The sequence below is a fragment of the Penicillium riverlandense genome (genome assembly GCF_028828495.1).
Source record: "Penicillium riverlandense strain IBT 135883 chromosome Unknown utg000003l_segment0_segment0, whole genome shotgun sequence".
Classification (NCBI taxonomy): Eukaryota; Fungi; Ascomycota; class Eurotiomycetes; order Eurotiales; family Aspergillaceae; genus Penicillium; species Penicillium riverlandense.
In genome coordinates, this window is record NW_026643196.1 from 5,060,642 (window position 1) to 5,080,675 (window position 20,034).

At 52.3% G+C, this 20,034-nt stretch overlaps 10 protein-coding genes across 10 annotated transcripts; 6 read left to right on the forward strand and 4 right to left on the reverse strand.

The window, feature by feature from the left end:
- Window positions 1-196: 196 nt before the first annotated feature.
- Window positions 197-2,054, forward strand: N7474_005682 (cytochrome P450; the record flags this gene model as incomplete). The annotated part of the gene is made up of 3 exons (XM_057197097.1): window positions 197-516; window positions 800-1,517; window positions 1,572-2,054. The coding sequence occupies 3 exons, from the start codon at window positions 197-199 to the stop codon at window positions 2,052-2,054; spliced, it is 1,521 nt and encodes a 506-aa protein (XP_057054493.1).
- A 302-nt stretch (window positions 2,055-2,356) lies between these two features.
- N7474_005683 (SDR family NAD(P)-dependent oxidoreductase) lies at window positions 2,357-3,181 on the forward strand (the record flags this gene model as incomplete). The annotated part of the gene is made up of 2 exons (XM_057197098.1): window positions 2,357-2,931; window positions 2,992-3,181. 2 exons carry the CDS (start codon window positions 2,357-2,359, stop codon window positions 3,179-3,181), a joined length of 765 nt encoding a protein of 254 aa, XP_057054494.1.
- A 423-nt stretch (window positions 3,182-3,604) lies between these two features.
- N7474_005684 (uncharacterized protein) lies at window positions 3,605-4,648 on the reverse strand (the record flags this gene model as incomplete). Its single annotated transcript, XM_057197099.1, has 1 exon — window positions 3,605-4,648. The coding sequence occupies one exon, from the start codon at window positions 4,646-4,648 to the stop codon at window positions 3,605-3,607; it is 1,044 nt and encodes a 347-aa protein (XP_057054495.1).
- Window positions 4,649-5,743: 1,095 nt separating this feature from the next.
- Window positions 5,744-8,474, reverse strand: N7474_005685 (putative C6 transcription factor; the record flags this gene model as incomplete). The annotated part of the gene is made up of 5 exons (XM_057197100.1): window positions 5,744-5,818; window positions 5,886-5,969; window positions 6,026-6,342; window positions 6,392-7,670; window positions 7,728-8,474. The coding sequence occupies 5 exons, from the start codon at window positions 8,472-8,474 to the stop codon at window positions 5,744-5,746; spliced, it is 2,502 nt and encodes an 833-aa protein (XP_057054496.1).
- Window positions 8,475-9,408: 934 nt separating this feature from the next.
- N7474_005686 (uncharacterized protein) lies at window positions 9,409-10,821 on the forward strand (the record flags this gene model as incomplete). Its single annotated transcript, XM_057197101.1, has 3 exons — window positions 9,409-9,487; window positions 9,549-9,670; window positions 9,721-10,821. 3 exons carry the CDS (start codon window positions 9,409-9,411, stop codon window positions 10,819-10,821), a joined length of 1,302 nt encoding a protein of 433 aa, XP_057054497.1.
- Window positions 10,822-11,362: 541 nt separating this feature from the next.
- On the forward strand, window positions 11,363-12,332 carry N7474_005687 (sucrase/ferredoxin-like domain-containing protein; the record flags this gene model as incomplete). The annotated part of the gene is made up of 2 exons (XM_057197102.1): window positions 11,363-11,683; window positions 11,739-12,332. 2 exons carry the CDS (start codon window positions 11,363-11,365, stop codon window positions 12,330-12,332), a joined length of 915 nt encoding a protein of 304 aa, XP_057054498.1.
- A 141-nt stretch (window positions 12,333-12,473) lies between these two features.
- Window positions 12,474-14,062, reverse strand: N7474_005688 (Peptidase S12 Pab87-related C-terminal; the record flags this gene model as incomplete). Its single annotated transcript, XM_057197103.1, has 2 exons — window positions 12,474-13,883; window positions 13,934-14,062. 2 exons carry the CDS (start codon window positions 14,060-14,062, stop codon window positions 12,474-12,476), a joined length of 1,539 nt encoding a protein of 512 aa, XP_057054499.1.
- A 449-nt stretch (window positions 14,063-14,511) lies between these two features.
- On the forward strand, window positions 14,512-16,228 carry sld2 (the record flags this gene model as incomplete). Its single annotated transcript, XM_057197104.1, has 2 exons — window positions 14,512-14,662; window positions 14,745-16,228. 2 exons carry the CDS (start codon window positions 14,512-14,514, stop codon window positions 16,226-16,228), a joined length of 1,635 nt encoding a protein of 544 aa, XP_057054500.1.
- Window positions 16,229-16,439: 211 nt separating this feature from the next.
- On the reverse strand, window positions 16,440-17,558 carry N7474_005690 (RING finger domain protein; the record flags this gene model as incomplete). Its single annotated transcript, XM_057197105.1, has 2 exons — window positions 16,440-17,299; window positions 17,351-17,558. The coding sequence occupies 2 exons, from the start codon at window positions 17,556-17,558 to the stop codon at window positions 16,440-16,442; spliced, it is 1,068 nt and encodes a 355-aa protein (XP_057054501.1).
- Window positions 17,559-17,842: 284 nt separating this feature from the next.
- N7474_005691 (rRNA 2'-O-methyltransferase fibrillarin-like protein) lies at window positions 17,843-19,782 on the forward strand (the record flags this gene model as incomplete). The annotated part of the gene is made up of 4 exons (XM_057197106.1): window positions 17,843-17,991; window positions 18,199-18,370; window positions 18,422-18,690; window positions 18,750-19,782. 4 exons carry the CDS (start codon window positions 17,843-17,845, stop codon window positions 19,780-19,782), a joined length of 1,623 nt encoding a protein of 540 aa, XP_057054502.1.
- Between the last annotated feature and the right edge of the window lie 252 nt (window positions 19,783-20,034).

Here is a 20,034-nt window from a genome sequence, read left to right on the forward strand (position 1 = left end):
GAGAGTAATCTAATAATACAGGACGTTTTCTCCAAAAAGGCTGCGGGGCCGATGGATCAGCAAAATTCCCGATCTGCGCTTTAGCTGGCTCGTTCTCGCTTTCGTTCTCGGTCTGGTCACATGTTGAGTTATTCGCTTGTCTGCATTCTTATGCCTGCCGTTCCCCTCGAGGAGTACATTATTATTTCAATGAAAAATGGAGCTGACCATTAGATACGCCTCAGGCCTTCTGGCTCTGATATGGGTTCTACATACCTTGATTACCTTCCTGAGGTTCTACATAATTGGCCGTCGCAGCGGGTTCCCCGTCTACATTGTCCCCATTCAAACCAGGAGCGTGCCGTGGATGCTTCTGAATTCTATTCTGCGACCGTATTTCGAGAAATATCTACCCGAATGGATTTACGAGCGGATAGACATTGTGTCGGTCGGTTGGGAGTTTCGCAGGAAAGCGGAGATGCATCAGCGACTAGGACCGGCGTTTGTCGTGGTCACACTGAACCAGTGTGCCTTGTGGTATGCTCCCACAACATGAAGATTCATCTGTGTTTGGTCCTAATTCAGAGACAGGGTTGGCGATCCTGCGCTTGGCAATATTGTGCTGCAGCGAAGGAAGGACTTTGTACAGGCGCCGATTGTGAAGCGGATGATGGGGTTTTTAGGATCTAATGTGCTCCAGGTAAGTTGCTTTTCGTGTCAAAGGGATTCATTTATTGACGATGTTAGGCGAATGGCGACGACTGGTACGTGGCTTCCGGTTTGGTTCAAGGTATACTCTTATGCTCATGTGTGATGACAGGCAACGACAACGCCGCATCGTGGCACCTAATCTGAATGAGAAGATCAGCGAGGCAGTATGGAATGAAAGTTGTGAGCAAGCACAGGAGATGCTGGACTATCTGTCCAAACGGCCTGGTTCTCAAACATTAAGCGGTTTGCGCTGCCTTGCTATCAATGTACTAGGGCAAGCAGGATATGGCCAAGCTCAACCGTGGCTCCCCGAGCTTCCAATTCACTCCAAGGAAGAATTGAATGGCCGAGCAGGGTATTTTAGTGCAATGGCACTGATCACGGATATGCTTCCGGAGGCCGCTTTCTTGCCGCATAAATTGCTGCAGATGTCATTCATGCCGCTGGCTCGTCAAGCTTTGGGTCGCCATTTGGAGAAAATCAGCCAATACACCAAAGACATGTTGAATGACGAACGAAAAACTGCCAAGCACGAACCCGGTCCCCGAAATAACTTCCTCAGCTCCCTGGTGCAGTTTTCGGATCAAGGTACCGATGCCAAACCGGCCCTGACTCTGAGCGAAGACGAGATCAGTGGAAACCTCTTTATATTCAGTGTCGCCGGGTTCGACACCACTGCTAATACTATGGGCTATGCGGTGTGTCTGTTAGCAGCGCATCCGGAATGGCAGAACTGGATGCGTGAGGAACTTGCCACGCTCCCGGATATCTCGCAATGGAAGTACGAGGAAACATTTCCTAAGTGTCAGCGCACCCTAGCTGTCATGGTTTGTTTTGTCCTTTCCAACTTGATTGAGTGCAATACTTACCAACCCTTGTAGTTCGAAACACTACGCCACTTCACGCCCGTGCTGCACTCAACCCGAGCGGTTAGCGAAACACAGACATTAGTTGATTCAGACGGCACCCAACATGTCCTCACACCCCCGATGGACATTTTTGTCTCACAGCAAAGTATCCATTTTAACCCCAATATCTGGGGCGCAGATGTGGAAGAATTCAAGCCCACCCGGTGGCTTGACAACTCTGGGAATATCATCACACCCCCGAAAGGTACATTCATCCCATGGTCTGGCGGACCGCGAGTTTGCCCTGGCATGAAGATGTCTCAGGTGGAGTTTGTGGCGGCCATGGCGGTGCTCTTCCGATCGGGTCGCTGCGATCCTGTCGCAGAAGGTGATATGAGTCTGGAACAGTCTCGTAAAACACTGCATGAAGTGTTGTATCGTGATTCAATTTCCAAGGTAACGCTGCAAGTGAAGCATCCGACGAAGGTGAAGCTGGCATGGTCCCAGGAGATTTAGGTAAATCGGGCTGGAATGGATCAATGCTTTTGTTCATGTATAGTAGCCTAATTAGTATTTGATGGAAAGACCATTTTCAACTACCCAGCTATTATATGCCTTCTCTTCCTTCAACTGTCATTCAGCCGATTTTCCCGCTGCTTGGGTCCTTTAATACCCGGCTCCACATGAGACCCAGAACCCGGAGCGCCACCGATGCCCGCGGGATGATGCACACCCCACGTTAACACAAACCAGAGACTGTTTTAAGAATTCTCTCCCACTATCATTCTAGTCGACTCATCCCTCAAAATCTCTTTCAGATGGACTCCTTGAAAGGAAAAGTTATCGCCGTTACGGGCGTAAGAGGCATCGGCCTAGCTGTCGCGCGCCAACTGCACGCCCAGGGCGCCCTCCTCTCCCTCGCCGATATCTCCGCAGAGTGTCTCACCAACGCCGTTTCCGAAATCACAGGCAGCAGCGAAGATTCCACAATCATGACAACAGTGGTGGATGTCAGCTCTTCTTCCTCGGTGAACGGCTGGATCAGCGCAACAGTCTCGCGGTTCGGCCGGCTCGACGGCGCGGCCAACATGGCCGGCGTAATTGGCAAGCAGCACGGTGTGGGAAAGCTCACCGAGCTGGAAGACGACGAGTGGGATAAGTTGATACGCGTGAATCTGTCGGGGATGATGTACTGTCTACGAGCGGAGCTGCGGGCGATTGCCGACTCCGCGCCTGGCGGTAAGGGGAGTATCGTGAATGCGTCCAGCATTCAGGGCATGCGAGGGTTTCCATTGCATGCGGCGTACGCGGCGACGAAGCATGGGGTTGTTGGACTCACGAGGTCGGTTGCTAAAGAGGTTGGGCCTGGGATTCGGGTTAACGCTGTCGCACCGTGAGTATAGCCTTCTTTTTCGTGCTTGATGATAAATCGCTGATTGATATGATGCTGCAGAGGCGCGATTCAAACACCTCTTTTGGATCAAGCGACTGGGATTCAGGGCAAGGTTACTGATACGCCCACCGCCATTCCGCGCCTCGGTACCCCCGAGGAGATCGCGCAGACCGTGCTGTTTCTGCTCAGTGATGCTTCATCATACACTACAGGAGCAGTGTATAATGTCGACGGCGGATGGGATCCGTGAAGAAGGCAAAAAAAGAAACGTGTCGTTAGGCGCAGTCGGTGTGTGGATCTGATATGACGAAGAATGCCTTCTAAAACGAGAATAATACTTTGACCCCCAAATGCTCGCTAAATAACCTGTAAAAATGCTATGCCGGTGCCCAAACCCCGCCGACATAAAGCTCTATTGATGCGCTGGAAAGAAAAGGAAAACCGCCATCTATAACCAAATGTAGAACCATAAACCTGTAACCTCTTATTTAGCAACTCCGCATTTCAGAAACTCTTGAGAACTCCACATACTCGTCAATATCATCCAATAGGACCACCGGGGAAGGCAGTGCAACGACCCCACGTTGCTGCTGTCTTCCGTTCGGACTGCGACCGGCCAGCCGTCGGTATAATTGAGATAGAGCCAGCCCAGATGGGCATCCTGGAAACGTTGTTAATTCCCATTCATCCGGTCCCATGTTTTTGGCATGCATACCTGATCTGTGAAGCCAATTGAGGTGTTCAGATAATGAAAATATAGAATATCGGATGTGGAGGCGTTGATGCCCGGCAACACGCCCACTCCGCCAGGGGCATAGACCTTGCCATTGTTCGAGGCATAGACAACCGTGCCTCCACCATCAAGGAGGAGATTATTGTTCTTATCCACGAAGGGCCCTCGCACATTTCGCGACCGGCCAACCCGAATGCTGTACTCCTCACCCCGCCCAGGAAATCCTTTCTGAAAACGACAGCATTTGCCGTGGCTAAACCACACGTAGTAATATGGGTCGTGGTAGCTCATCCATGACCCCTCCTCGGGCTTTGACTTTTTGTGCGGGATAAAACTCAATTGCACCGCGTCTGGGTCGATAGGATTTTTCATAGATAATAGATCCGCTGAGAGCGGCAACTGCCAGATATCGTGCCAGAAGCTGCCCCAATTCAGGTACGATTCCTCGGTCGCTTGATCGGTGATGAAAGATGCGTCGATGGCATTGGTGATGTTGAATGGGTAAACGTCCGAGTCCTTGCCCCCGTCTGTCTCAATCACCGCGCCGTGGTCTGTCCACGCACTGCCGTCCAGGGTAGTCGTCGTGGCGACACCAATGGCGCTGTCGCGAGAGCCATGTGTGCTGAGCGTGTAATAGCAGTAAAACATGCCATTGTGCTCAATAGTCGTCGGAGCCCAGGGCCTTTTGCGGGCTCCCTTGTGCTGGATAATGCTGGCTTTGTCGAAGACATGGCCAACCAGTTCCCACGGCCCGCTCATATTGGCGGCCTTGAAGAAGGGGAGATGTGGATCACCCTTGAAGAGATAGTAGAAGCCATTGGACTGGACTATATTGGGATCGTGTGCAACAATGTTGCCCAAGTTGGGCAGCGGGAGAGTATCGGTTGTTTCGTAGACCTGACTGACCTCATCCCCGAATGGGAACGGGGGAGCCGCCTGGATCAGAACCACGAACGTGGCCAGCAGCCACAGAATGCGTGGCATTGAGCGACGTATGTACCTAAAGCCCAGGCCGGCCAAAATTGGCGGAAACGAACAACCCTGAAGAATATGGCTGACTAGAATCAGCGCATCTTGCAAGGCTGTTAATTTTGCCAGCCAGGGTGAGGTGGAAAGGGGAGGTTGGGAAAGGAGAGGAAGTGGTTCAGACGATGAAGATGGTAAAGAGAAAAAAGGGCAGCGCACATGGTAGTTATGCGACCACGCAAGGGAGAGTTAAAAAAAAAAAAAAAGGAAAGCAGGTGGTGTGTAGTTAGTCTCTTTTTTTTTTTCTTTTAGGACCCTGTAGGGTCCTATCGGTTCTATCGATCGAGACTAAATAGTAGCCAAGCCTTTTAGAATCTTTTAGGCTGACACGTTTCTGGGCAGAAATACAAAGAAGTGACCCGCCGGACGACCTAAAATACTGTGGGGCTAGATGTATCCCAAGGTATCCAGGCCCGTGCCCTGAACCCCCTGTCGCAGCGGGACAGTTAGACGTGGCGCCAGGGGTTGATCGGGGAGGTACCACATATTATCATTGGTGGAAAATGGAGTGTTGCAACCGCGATAACGAGGAGAAATCTTTTTCAGTGATACCTTCGCTTACTGGTCTACTTAGCGTCCGGAGGCTCCGTGGTGTGATCCGTGCTTTGTTTTGCGTGTCTAGCCCTTAAGGCCCCACTACAAGGCGCAGTTGGATTAATAAGGCAGCAACAAAAGGGACAACACACTGGGCGTTTGGAGGCTGAGTGGATGTCTCGGCCGTTCAAAAACCTAGCGAACCCGGTAGTTATCCATCGGGTCTGACCACTCACTTTGTTCTGTCAATTGGACCCTTCTGGTGATCGACTGCTCCTTGCAGACCCGGGGAAGCCAAGCCTGATCGACGCCCCCTAGCGATGATCTCGGTGTGGGCCATCCCGTGCCATATGCATGTACATAGGTGGAATTTGGATGATGGCATGACGACAAGGAATTACGCAAAATGGCATAAGTGACAGAAGAACCATGTGATGAGAATGGAAATTCGGATGAAATCAAAGGGATATAGTACAGAGACCAACCGGCTCAAGAAAGGGGCAATAAGAAAAAAAGAGATCAGTCGACGAGTGCATATCCGGTTAGATCCTCCCAATCGAATACATCCAAAAAAGGATCGAAATTATCTGGGGACTGTATAGTGAAAAGGAAAAAAAAAGTTAGGGTGGCACAAAGGCGAGGGACAAAGACTGATGCTTACGCCGAGATTTGCTGATGGAAGGATGTTCTCCAATTCTGAGGACAACACGGGGGCCATGCCAGGAGTAGCGGTAAAGGCAGCCACCTACAGTCGAGTCAGTCAAATCTCACCAAGACGCTTATTATTGAACAAAGGCAAACCTGATTGGTTTTGAAACTGCCCAACCCGGGAGTGCCCAGATGCTCGCAGTTGGCATGGCGAGAAAATAATGTCTGCGCAAAAGACAGAATCCGTTCAACTACCTGCTGCTTGTACATGACTGCTTGGGTAGGCCATAGTCTGGCTTTGACCAACGCCACAATTGTCGACAGAAAGAAATAGTCCTTCGCTCCTTTGACAACCAGCAGAAATCGGCCCTCTAGGCAGATCAGGGTGGTTTCCACAAGAGATATAAGCGATTCCGGAAGGCCGGGAAGATTGTGGATCAAAGACATGGTGGATGTTTGGTGGTAAGGAGCTAGAACTCGTCAGTATGCCATTGAACAGACAGTGAAGTGAGAACATACCATTCTGAGATTTTCCTGCGTGTAAAATCTGGCAGATCGACATATAGGCCTGCAGAGTCCATTCACCAAGAAGACACAGTGACAACGGCCTCGATGATTCGTGAAGCTGTCGCTGTGTCGAAAGTATCTTGCTCGCAACATCCATGCGAGACCTTGCAGACGGGACAAATAATGACTCCCGCCAGGCCTCGATGGCAAACGGTGTGTGAATCGACAAGAGGGTTTGTGCCAACTTGGTCTCGATCAGCGCTTTCCACAGGCTCACCTTGTGTTGAGTCACCGCGTCGATGCCTTCTAGTGCCGTCCAGGCGGGAATTCGCGCGATATGTCGGTTTAATTCCCAGTCCAAGTGCTGGATTTCTTCGTATCGGCAACTAATGCGCGGCGAGTGCATTAAATGGCAAGCCTTGAGACGGAGCGGAAGGGATAGCAGTAAAACGGACTGGAAAGATGCATCCGTAACTTCGCTGAGCGGCCGTCCCGTCGGAAGGTCGGTGGCGTCCTCGTGAAATTCGTTATCGTTGATGTTCAGAACGGAGGAAACATCGTAATCTGAGCTTTGCACGGACGGTGGCATGCCCCGGTCAAAGGCAACCTGCAAATCAAGCTCAACAATCGTCGTCCAGATCCGCCGACGCATCTCTTTGTTGAACGGTGAGATTTTCGTGTACCGGCTGGGGTCACGGTGATAGCCAGCCATCATGGCTTGTCTGACCAGAGTCCCCGTGGCGAGCCAGGCCTGGCTGTGCTTCATTCCGTGCCAATTCCGTGCATTTATTAAGAGTATAGAGATTCGCATCGAATTGATTTCCGGTCGCTTGACGTGCAAGTTCTCGATCCATTTTTCGGCATGCAGAACCCACTGCACGGGAGTATAGCATTTGAGTTCTTCCCCATTCTTCTCTTGTAGACTGACTGGGTCGGCGAGGTGCCAGGCACAGGAGAGCATCAACAGGAGCTGAGCCGCAAACATGGGGGACGCCATGTTGGGTGTATCAACCAAGGCCCAGAACTTGTCAAGATCCTGTAGGAAAGTTGGGGCATGGAAGATGCGGTGTGTAGACTCGATATAAGTCAGATACAAGCCAACCAGCTCATCCACGACTGCACGAGATGGCAAGAGAGATACCAGTGATGCCGTGGTGGGTTCGGGGAATGGCTCATTAAGAGGAATCCGCTTCCATAGCCCCCTCTTGACCCTCTCCAGGTCGGGACGGAGTTGTGAGAGAATTGGATTGGACAGCCGTATTTCTTCAGCAAAAGATCGGATGTCCAAAAACTAAGGTTGCGGTTAATAAACACTGCTTGAAGCTTGACAGCGGCGCAGGAGACATACCTGTGCTACGATATTGGCATAAACCCCTGATCCAGTGAAGCGTGTCTTAGTCTCCCGGCCCCGCATCATCATGCGAGGTGAAAGATCCAATTTTTGCGATGGTGAAAGGGCATCGTCTGATTCTTCTTCACCGTAATCGGCCTCATCAGCCTGGGCCGAGACGGTGATGTCCAGCTCGGGGGCAGGCCGCTTGGGTCGCTGCACGACCCCGGAGTTCGCATAGGGTTCCTGGTTCACAGCTGCCTTGGGTGCGCCTAGAACAGTTTCCAAAAAGCAATCCCGGCGTTCGCGTGGCGGCCGAGTCCGGAACGGCGGCAGAGCATGATTACTGTAATGGTCTAAATCATGATGGAGATGATAGCCACGACGCCCCTGAGAAGCCGGCGGAGCAGATTCATTGATTGGGACGAAGGATTCCGTTCGAGTTGACATGGTACCTGTCCCCGAATCCGGAGGCGTTTGGACGGGCGTGCGGTCAACTCGCGGGGGAGCAGATATGGTGGAACCCCGATCGGAGGCAAAGGCAACGGCCGACACGGTGGTGGGCTGCTGCCAGAGAAAACCATCCTCGTACGAGCATTTATTGGGAGTTCTGCTCTTAAGACAACGCCCGCAGGTGGGATACTCGCGATCACAGCGCAACTTGCGACTGCGGCATTGGGTGCAAGCCACGGTGCGCCGGCGTCTCTTACGCACCCTCTCGGGCTGCGCAGCGGGCGGAGGGCCCTGGGTGTCCGCCATTATCATTCACAGACGAAGATGATACATGCGCGACGCAATCCCAGCATGGTGGAATTATTATGATTCCGATGAGAGCCGAGGGACAATCTAGCTCTGAGCTTTTCGAGCGAGAGTTTAGGTTAGTTACGGCTTACGTGTTGGGCCCACTTCGGTCTGCTCTTCTCTTGTCTTGTTGCCTAGATAGAGCCTGGAGGATATATTAAATGGATTGAAAGGGGTTTCGTCTGATCTCGATCACTATTTGCAAAATAATAATGCCTCTACCATCAGTCCCACTTTCCCGTCATTCCTGAAGGACGGCCCACTGCGGCTCCTCTTTTTTTGGCCGCCCACGGCTGTTTCGAGAGATCTTCTCTTGGTGGTTCATTTATTTACGGCGATCCAAAATTGTCTTCCAAAGCATCTATGCCCCTGCATAACTACCCGCACCTATTTCCCTCTCAGGGTCGCATTGACAAGAGCACGATTCGGCCCGGCTTTCCTAGAAAAGAATAGTTACTTGGTAAAGTTAAACTAACTTAGTTAACTAGTAGTCCCAAATTGTGCTTACAAACACTGCAATAAATTTTTATTCTTAGCAACGCACTGATCGATTCCCGCGATCTACCAACAACCAAACAGTCCCCACCTATGACCCTTCAGCCTAGTATGGTTCCCTAATAGCAAAAGAAAAGCGGCTCGTTGAGGCTCTCGAACTGCATGCTGACTGTACCACAGAGCCTCTTTCACACACTAGTCCTTCAGTCCTCCAAAAACAGAACTTGGCCCCCACCTCTGCATGTTCTCCGCCGCGCCGTCAGAAAAGGGGCTTAGTTACTTGCTCAGCCTTTCGGATTGCGCCAACGCCCAACCATAGGCCTTAATTACCCCTCTGAGGCCCGTGTGAATCCCTCGGGGAGACATATTTTTGATAATCATTAATATACTCCTGATTCACGCCATGTCGTCGGTGCGTTCCGAGTCAATAAGGTCTCGGATGCACAATCCGTTCCACAATCCACTGCCGGCCTCATTATCCAGTAAGTGTTATTCCCTATAGACTCCAAGGGAGCCAGGATAAGTCTCACAATATCCAAACAGAGGAGTGCAAGAAAGCCGGCAAAATTTTGAATTCGTTCATCAATCCGAAGGAATTTGGCACTCTCGACGGTGGGACATTTCTGGATGGCGGAGTTCCCCGGAGCGTTCTCTCCAGGGCAAAGGTGAGGATTTGTAATGAGATAAAGCCGAACAGGTTCTAATGTGCTTACAGGGCCTTGTGATCTTCACATCCCTCAAAGCTGGATTTCTGGGCTCTGTCCGGTTTGGATCCGGGCTGATCGTCGCTCGACTCGCTGACGGCACCTGGTCAGCTCCTTCAGCCATTGCGACCGGAGGCATCGGAGTTGGCGGCCAATTCGGGATGGAGCTGACTGACTTTGTCTTTGTCGTCAACACCGAGCGAGAAATGAAGAAGTTCGCCCAGGGCGGTTCTTTGACTCTCAGTGGAAATATCAGCATTGCTTTCGGCCCCATTGGACGCAGCGGCGAGGCGGGTACCATGGCTAGCAGTAAAGGTTTCGCGGGCATGTACGCTTATTCCAAAACTCGTGGTATGTACGGCGGGCTCACGCTTGAGGGTGGCGTGCTCGGGGAACGGGCTTCTGCCAACAAAAAGATGTACGGCCGAAAGGTCACTCCAAAACAACTATTGGGGGGCGAAGTGCCTCCTCCGCCCGAGGCTGAGCCATTGATGTGCGTCCTGAGATTGGAAGCTTTCACGGCCGAGCCAACACCCGCTGGAGTTGTTCCTGAACTCGTCTCGGGGCAACCACATGAACAAGCAGCTGAATTACATTCTGAGCGGCCAACCGAGCCACCGGAAGGAATCTTTGAGCTGCCTGCTGAATATCCTGTTTCTGATGTTCCCGATACCCCTGATGTTCCGGCGACCCAGCCGGACCCTGGAAATACCGAGCCGGGCACTGAAAACCAGCATGAAATATCGGAAAATTCCACGACTAATCCTAATGTTGCGTCTCAGGAATTGGTCACTCCTGGTGAAGCACCGGCATGGTTAGCTGATCTCATATCCAAAGAATTTGGTCTTCCATCGGAGGAGCCTGTGCCGTCCGCAGAGAAGCCTGTGCCGTCCGCAGAGAAGCCGGTGCCGTCCTCAGAAAAGCCTGCCATGTTCTCGGAGAAGCCTGCCCCGTCTTCGGACAAGCCTGTCCAGTCTTCACATAACCCAACAGCGTCTACAGCGTCTACTGTGCAGTCTGAGAAGATCCATCGTTCCTCTATTACTCACAAGCCGATACCGTCATCTTCGGTTGAGAGTTCCTCTGAACAAACTTCGTGGTTGGATCTTTAGCATTTTCATCTTGTTTTGATGCCTGTCTTCCCTTATAGATACCCACCCGATCTACAGGTCATGCGCTTGTCATTTAGCATCTAAGCCCATCTTTCATATTTTAGCGGTAGCTACCTAGGTATAGCTCTGCAAAACGTCTAATCTATGATGTCCGCGTTCAATCCATACATAGACCTCAACAACTGCGATAACCCTAAAAGCTCGGGCGCTTGAGCTTTGACACCTCTGGCCACCAGGCATCATGGATTGCACTTCTGTGCACCTATTGAAGGTGATTTATTCCAGGCAGGCGGCACTATCCAGCTCGCTCGCTACAGTCAAGGCTGTCAAATCGCGAATCCGAAAAGAAATTGTGAATTTGGAGATTGTCTCCGAGCTCGGCTTCGGGGTTCGGAGATACTAGATATCGACGACGGCCGAGGAACGTTATAATCTACCGCAGGCAGCCGCAACTCACCTCGGAAGTAAACATAAAAATTTCCCCCAAAATCAATTCAACAAAACAACCTGGCTGAGGTATAACGTTTGATTGACTCCAACCATGCTGCGCTCGCTGCTCTCGTTCGGGCCCAAGTCCACTCCTGCCAGTCAAAATGACGAAAAAGAGAACAAATATTTATTCCCAACAGTGGATACTAAAAGCGACGGCGCAGACTGCCTGAAGGACTGTGCAGATTGTACGATTCAATTTCCATCCAAAGTCAAGGTTGAGACCTCGCGTCCTCTCTATGGCCACATTAAGGAGTTTCATGCCCATGTCCTTGTTGCCACGGGGCGATCCGACTGGAAGGAAAAGGTCGAGCAAGAGAAGGGGACACTGATGGAGGCGCTCGATCAGCCTTCCGCCAAATCCAAACATGGGGTATGATTCTTTTGCCCTTTTCCTATTATGGATATTTGTTAAAGTTGGATACCAGCGTATTATGGTCTCGGCCTCAAATCTGCAAGTCCCGGACCACGAGAACTCGCAAGACGCCACCCAGCAAGCAACAACGGTGCTAATTCTCCCATCATTTACCTTTGTGGACCACGTCACAGCAGCAGACATGCCCGAATTCATTAAGCAATTTGTCGATACGCCAGCAGTCGATCAACAGAGGGAGAACGGTGCCTCCCCCGCATCTAGCATGAGTGAGCGCCCCTGTGAGCTTGACTACGTGATCCTGCTGTGCTCGCACCGGCGGCGAGATGCGCGCTGCGGAATTACCGCGCCGCTTATCAAGCGCGAACTCGAGCGACACCTGCGTCCGCGCGGACTGGACAGGGATGCGGATGATACCCGGCCTGGCGGTGCGGGCATTTTCTTCGTCTCGCACGTGGGCGGACACAAGTTCTCCGCTAACGTGCTGGTGTATCGGAAAAAGCAGCAGCAGATGATATGGCTGGCACGCGTTCGGCCTGAGCATTGCGAGGGCATTGTTAACTACACTATTCTGCAGGGGAAGGTGGTGCACCCCGAGACGCAGCTGAGGGGTGGGTTTGATAGGCCGAGAGGGCTGACGAGCTGGTGAGGATGGCCTGTGGGTTTTTTAGTGCGTATGCGGAGCAGCTGTGGATTTTTTATATACAGTGCTTCTAGAGTAACGTCGAAGTTTCAACATAGATGGGACACTGATTTTTGAATAGAAGCTAAAGATCTAAGTCATCGCAAGCTATTCTTTGCGCTCGAACCAGATCTTTTCTCCGCCCAAAGCAGCTTCAAGGAGCATCCCAATCTTATGAGCCGTTCCTGTAGAACCAACAGAGAATTCCACAGGGAACTGCTCAAAATGGATATTCCTTGGGTTCCATAGTTTTCCAATAAAGAACTCTCCACTCACATGTACCAGGTCCAGGCGCACCGCGATAGGCCTGTCAGAGAAGTCTGCTGTCAAACAACCCTCCTGGGCCGTCAGGGTAACCGAACCACCCGCCTTATGCGTGTATGTCCCGGCATACTTCTCCACTGCCAAGGACAGAGGCAATGGAGGATCAGGCAAAGAAGGATAGAACTTGGCCTTCACATCATCCAAGCTTGGGGGTGAGACCATTCGGTCCCATTCCTCGCGTTGCTTTGCAAAGCATGCCGCAAGCTCCTTGTTATGCTTGGGATCATCTGGAAGATTGAGGATCTTGTCCAGGAGGTGCACGAGTAACGCGAATGCAACATTTTGGACCGAGGTAGCATTGCCCATGATGGCGAAGCCAAAGACTTTATTTGGTAAGAAGCCCACCAGGGAACCAAAGCCAGGCCAGCCACCAGCGTGGGTGTAGAAAGGCTGATCACGATAGTAGTCACAAAACCAACCTAACGCATACGCATGCCAGGGACCAGGCGGGTTGATGCCGCCACTTTCAAAGTGAAGTACCCGAGGCTGCGTTAGCGAGTCGTGGCCCTTGAGCGGGCCAGTTTTATGGATCTGTTCTCGTATCCAGTACGAATAGTCAAGAACATTGCTGACCATAGAGCCGGCACCGGTGACAGCATCCCAAGACATAGCAGGCTCCGGGTTATAGGAGCCGCCTTCGTCGGTCTGATGCCAACTGTAGCCTTGGACGAACTTTTGTGCGCTTGACGGGCTTGCTTTGGCCTCTTGGATGGAGAAGTAGGTCTCATTCATTCCCAAGGGTTCCCAGATCCGGCTCTTCAACGCTTTGCCCAGGGGTTCTCCTGTAAGCTTCTCAAGAGCGTGCGAAACTGCGATGTACCCGTGATTGTTGTACTGAAATTTGGTTCTCAGGGGTTGCGAGAGAGGCAGGTTTCGCAACGAACGAACAGTCTCGCGCACCGTCACGTCCTTTTTATTACAGGTCGGCACCCACATATAGGGTGCCATGCCCGATCGATGCGACAGCAGATCTTCGATCGTGACGTTCTTAGTGTAGTAGTCATCAGCTAGCACGAAATCCTCTGGAATCAGAGCGGACATTGGTGTGTCCCAGTCGAAAGGCGACGCGGTAGCTTTGCTATCCTGGATTGCCATGGACGTCGCTGCAGCAGTGAATGCCTTGGTAGTACTGCAGGTCGAGAAGAGCGCATCGGTCGTCATCTTCTTGTCGGGGAGTTCGGCGAACCCATATGCCTGTTGAACGTGAGTATTGGGGTACATGCCTCGGTTGAGGATGCCCTTACCTTGGAATACGTGTTGGCGCCATGGACAATTGCGATGGTCAGGCCTGGCACTTTCCATAGCTCGAGCTGTTCTTTCACAAGAGCGTCAAACTCTGCGTTTAATAGGGATTCTCCAGAAGGCGGGGCCATGTTGCGTGATCAATTGACAGTGAGCCGGTGATTTTTGTCGGCAGAATTGTTGGGGAGGGGGTTCCTTTTATCTGAAATTCCTATAGATTAGAACTTCCTTCGGCCCTTCTGACCTCCAAAGCAAGCAGCGGGGTGAGATTACATATTGTGGCAGTGGTGGTTGGTTGGGGGGTTAATCCGAAGCTAAGAGAAACGCTGGCTGCTGCCGAAGGAACTAAGGCTAACAAGGAATATGTCAGCCTAGTAGGCGTAGACATATTCAGCCAGGAACAAATGGAGTATTAAATGACCCTAGTAGTTACTAGTACCTACGACGATGTGCCCAAGCAAGTGGCTGCAAATGTAGGGTTCAGGCCCACCCGTGACGCGACGTCAGACCGCGTTAAGTAGGGTCGCGTCTCTTCTCTGCTCAGCTTCTCTTCACCAACACCCAACCACACCATGCGATAATGGCGGACCACGCCCTGGGGTCTCGTGCGGAGGTTGCCAGTCAGGCTGTGGACTTGCGCGCGGAATTAAAATCATGGGAGAAAGCATTCTCATTAGCCAACAACGGCAAGAAAGCCGGTAGGGAGGATATCAAGCAGAACGCGGATATCGGTAGGTCCAGGCACCCGAGTTTTGAGGTTTCGAACCAACTGTGTTGATCGAATCGCTGATTTTTATTTCCTCTGTTCATCAGCCGCCAAATACAAGGAATACGGTCGACTCAAGTCCCTCGAGTCCGCCCTAGCTCGACGCGAGAATCAGCGACACGAAGCCCAAGATCATTCCAAGAAACGCAAGCATGCATCGCCTACCGGCCCCGAGTCGCATGTCGAGTTTGCGCCGCGCAAGTCAGCCAAGGGCATATTCGCGACTCCGTCTCACAAACGGACGACGAATGCCCATCCATCCCAATTAGACCCATACGACTCGCCGTCGACGCTCCGCAAACTCTTCAGTCCAAGCACACACCAGCAAAATATGCCAGCGCCATCTCCTCTGAAAGCTGCAATTGGGCCAACTCCCCAACGCGATGGGAAAACCCTAGGACTCTTCGATCTTCTATCCGAGTCGGGCGGAAGCGCCCCAACTCCGTCCGGGAAGAAGCAGGCGAACACGCTTGCAGCCGCCTTCCGAACTCCATCCAAACGCAAAACGGTCGACAGGATCCCAGAGGCACCAGAAGAAGAACAGCAGGAGGAAACACCGAGGATGGCTCGGACCCCAGCCTCCTCGACCAAGCAGTTTTACTTGGCGAATCTGTTCGCGACTCCCACAACAATGCGCTATGCCGCGATGGTAGAGGCGGAGGACCGTAAAGAAGCAGAAGAAAATAGATCACCGGATCTACCGCCTCCAGCAGCCCCGGGAGCACCCCAGTCAGAAACACCATCTTTCCTACGCCGCTCCAATTCTGGTCGCTACCCGGCCGCTACTGCCAACCAGAACGGCCCGGGCCTCAGTCCAGTTGTCTCCCGGAAGCCACTTCAGTTCGCGAGTAAAGGGCTATCGCATCTCGTTCAAGGTCTCCGTGACATGGAGGAAGAACGAATGGATGACGAGTGGGATGTGCTCCGTGAGCTTGAAGAGGAACAAGAGGCCGGCAATATTGAGATTGAGGACAGCCAGGTACCCCAGCAGGAGCATCGCCCGCTTTACAAGAAGAAGGGCCAGAAGCGGACGACTCGCAGAGTAATTATGCGGCCAGTTGCCTCGCGACCAAAACCTACTGCCCCTGCAGAATCTGATTATGAGGATGAGAGCGAGGATGTACTGGCGGCGGTGCCAGAGACACAGAAACCGAGCAAGCAGAAGGACAACGATGATGCTGACCTGGGAGAAAACGATGAAGGCGATGCCACTTCCCTCCACACCATGTCTGAGCCGGATCTCGACTCGAACGCAGATCCAGAGGTCGACTTTGATGGCGACTCTGACTATGAGGAGCAATCCAAGCCTATTGCCCGGTCCAAGAGTTTCTCTGAGCGTATCAAGGAGGCTGTGACTTCTGCGGTGAAATCAAAACCCAAAGATCCTACGGAGAAGAAGCTAGGCGCTCCGGAAAAGAAAGAGAAGAAGCCTCAGTCCCGAAAAATCAATCCTCAGACTCATGCGAACTTTCGGGCCCTGAAAATCCGGAACAGAGGTTCCAAGACTGGAGGTCGTTTCCGGCGAAGATAGAAGATATGCTGATGCTGGAGAGTTATGAATAACGATTGCATTGACTGCGAGCATGGATTAGATAGCTTTACTTGTTTCATGAATGCCACAAATAAGTGTGATACTCGCACTGCAAGTACCTCCAGTTCAAGTCCAAGTTTACGATTATATCAACATGTCTCATTAGGTCATAATGTCTATAATGCAGCCATCCGTCGGAGCTCTCTAGGGCTCAATCAGGAGCATACCGGGCCCGAGCATACTGTAGTCGCCGTGCACGAGCAGCAGCGTCCTGAGATCTCGAACGATATGGTGGTCGCCGAGATGATCGGGGCTTGGTCACTCGTTCGGCGAGAGGTCTATCCCGGCCAGAACCCGACGCCGGCCCACGAGGCAACCCACCAGACTCCCGCGGTCCGCTGTCGGGGGTATTCGACGGGGAACTGGGATACTGGACATGACGATCCCAGTCTTCAAGAGAGATATACGGACTTCTCAACCACGCTTGCAGCTCATGCAGGAACAAGCGAGCATTATCACGCCCGATAAAATCTCGCAACAGCTCCTCCGCTTGCCCAGCACTGCCCTTCATATCGACAGTGCGCAAGATAGCGACGATATACTCGAGCAGGAACTCAGCGTTGTTCGCCCTGCGATTCTCCAGCCGTTGTTGTCCCGGTCGAGACACCCGGCCCTGGCGCTGCTCTTCTTCCTCTGTTTCTGGGTTCAGAAAACTGAAGACGCGCAGTTCTCGTCGGATCCACTTTCGAGCGCGCGAAATGAGCTCCTCGTCGCGGTTGAATAGGTCCGGCGTCAGCTCGCGATACTGTGATAGTCGGTTGGATCCCACTCGCAGAGAATATAGTTGGTGGCGGTATACATTGCGGCGGCGCAGCAGTGGATCGTCGGGCTGCGGGGGTTGTGGGCGTGGATGGTCGCGTCGGGGTGGCCTTGCGCCACGTCGAAAGGGCGGGCGTGGTCGAGTAGGAGGGCCAGAGGGAGGTAGATTGGTGCTTGGGGGTGGTAGTTTGTATACTTTCGGACCTTGGGGTGATTTCAGGTCATATCGTACCGCGGTCAGTTCGCTCTTGCCTATTATTTGATCAGTAAGCGTTCCATAGTGGCGAGTTGTGAGCTTCGTACAGAGTGGGCAGTTCGGCTGCTGCTCCAGCCAGCTCACAAGACACAGGAAATCGAAATTCGCATGGTTGCAGGGCACAGCGACGCCGGGCTCGGTGATGGAGTCGAGGCAGATGACGCAAGGATTGGCCACACTCTCCAACTCCTCATCGGCTACCTCCTGGAGTGTTCGTTGGAGGATTTCCTGGCGCAGATCGACATCGTCTGCCATGGGCGGAGGAGTGTGACATGAGTTGGTTGGTTCGTTGGTGTAGGTTGGTGTAGGTGTTCTGGCTGGCGCAGGCGGCAAGTGATCTGCCAGCGGCAAAATTCCGGTGCCTCTTTCTTTCGCCTGATCTCCCCATCCTCCACACACTCTTCTTGCTCTCTCTTCCTCTTCTCTTTTGTCTCTTCTTCTGTCGTCCACTTTCCTCGGCTCAACTCTCTTTTCCACGCAATGAACTGACCTGGACAGCCTCTCAACTAAAACCTGACCAGGACCAAGACACTGGCAGAATGTTTGGCGGATTGCGCTCGGCCAAAGCTGTGATCTCCGAGACTCGTTCACGTCTCGACCCTACTGCCATGGCATACGGGTCTGTGAAGGAGCCTGTCCATAATGGCCACCAGCCGTTGAGTCGCACAATTACCTCGTTGAAGCGGTGGTCTGTCTTGAACAAAGAGCTACCAGGTTGGTATACTTACAGCTTTGACACCGGACCTGTTCAACTAACAGTTTTCTCTTTCTGCAACAGCTGTCTCTGATATTCGCTCCATCCACGTTTATGATTTCGACAACACCTGTGAGGATCTACAGATCGCATGGCCGTGATGCTGGACACTGACATTGGAACGCTGATAGTATTCTTGAGTCCTCTTCCGAACCCACAACTATGGAACGGCCAAACCATCGGCTTCCTTCAAACACAGGAGTGCTTCGTGAATGGCGGATGGTGGCATGACCCGAACATCCTCTTCGCCACAGGCAAGGGAGCGGATGTCGAGGAAGCGCGCGGCTGGAATGGGTGGTGGAATGAACAAATTGTGGGACTACTGAGCTCTCCGCTCAAAGATTGAAGGCTGACTCGTTCAAAGTATCACCTTGTGACGCTCAGCATGCAGCAGAAAGATGCGCTCACCGTGCTCCTGACCGGCCGGAGTGAGCTCGGATTTGCAGACATCATCAAGCGAATGGTGGCTAGTCGGAACCTCGAGTTTGACCTGATCGGCCTGAAGCCTGAAGTTGGTCCCAATAGTGAACGGTTTTCGTCGACCATGAATTTCAAACAGACTTTCCTCGAGGACATCATTCTCACCTATAGCCAGGCTGAAGATATTCGTGTCTACGAGGATCGCGTGAAACAGTAAGTTTTTGTTTTGTGCAAGACGCCTTCACCCTGACGATATATTAATGTCATACCAGTGTGAAAGGATTCAGAGATTTCTTCGAGAGCCTCAACAGGGATTTCCAATCTGGACAAGGCCCCGTACCGCGCAGACCCATAAATGCCGAAGTCATCCAGGTGTCCGAGGGATGCACTTTTCTTGACCCCGTAACTGAAACTGCCGAAGTGCAGCGCATGATCAATGCCCACAATGGCATCTTGCACCACCCCCCAATGGGAAATGGCAAGGCCTCATACAACCGCCTGCGGATCAAGCGCACCGTCTTCTACACCGCATATTTGATATCCCAGGAAGATTCCAACCGCATGACACAAGACCTTCTGGTCCAGATCCTGCCACCAGGCCTGGCTGAATCAAATGATTTGAAATACTTGGCTAACAGCATTATGATCACTCCTCGGCCGGCCTCCAAATCCATCCGGAACAAGGCTGGGGGCATGGGACACAAACTAAAGTGGCAGATTACTGGAACAGGTGTGTTTGAGAATCGCGTGTGGGCAGCTCGTGTCTCGCCTGTTCCTCCATCTGCGAAGTATTTCACGGAGAGCCCTGCACCTCTGATCGTCCTGGCTGTCCGCAAAGGCGTCCGCCCAGCTGAGGCAGGGAAAATTCAAAACTGGCACCCCGTTCCGGCTGACAAAGCTCTGGAATTTGAAACTGTCGTTGGAGAGAAGGCTGTACTGCGGGTTGAAGAAGACAGCGAATGGGAGAGCCAGCCGGCGAGAAAGAGCCACAAGCGCCGCTTCCAGCAGGAGCGAGACGATGAGATTTTGTATCCACCGGGTGGCGATTATGACAGTCGCTCCAACAACTATAACCCTTATCAGCGTCTTGCCGGGGAGAACCGTTCTCACCATGACGATGGCCATCGTCGAGGCTCTCATCGCGGCCGAGGCCGGGGCACTGGCCGTGGACGTGGATCTGCTCGCGGAGCTCGTGGCCGCGGTCGTGGTGCTGGGGGTCACCCGGGGTATCGGTCTCTTGATGATCATACCAGTGGATATGATGCATCACACGACGAACAAGGTGGTGGCTTTATGAATTACTGAGTCTCTTTACTTTTTTTTATCATGGCGTCGGGACATGGTTAGCATGAGCTTCTACTGGGGGTGCGGTTTGCTCAAGTCTATACTTTGCACGCACGGTTGTTTTCTGGCATGGCGTGCATCAGAGAAGGATTAGGCGCAGGTCGGTATGAATATCTTCGGCGTGGAGAATACTTAGATCATTCGTAAGTGCGATATGATGGTTCCCGGTGGTTTAGTGTCGTCTTGTATGACTTATGCAGCGCAATGAGATCT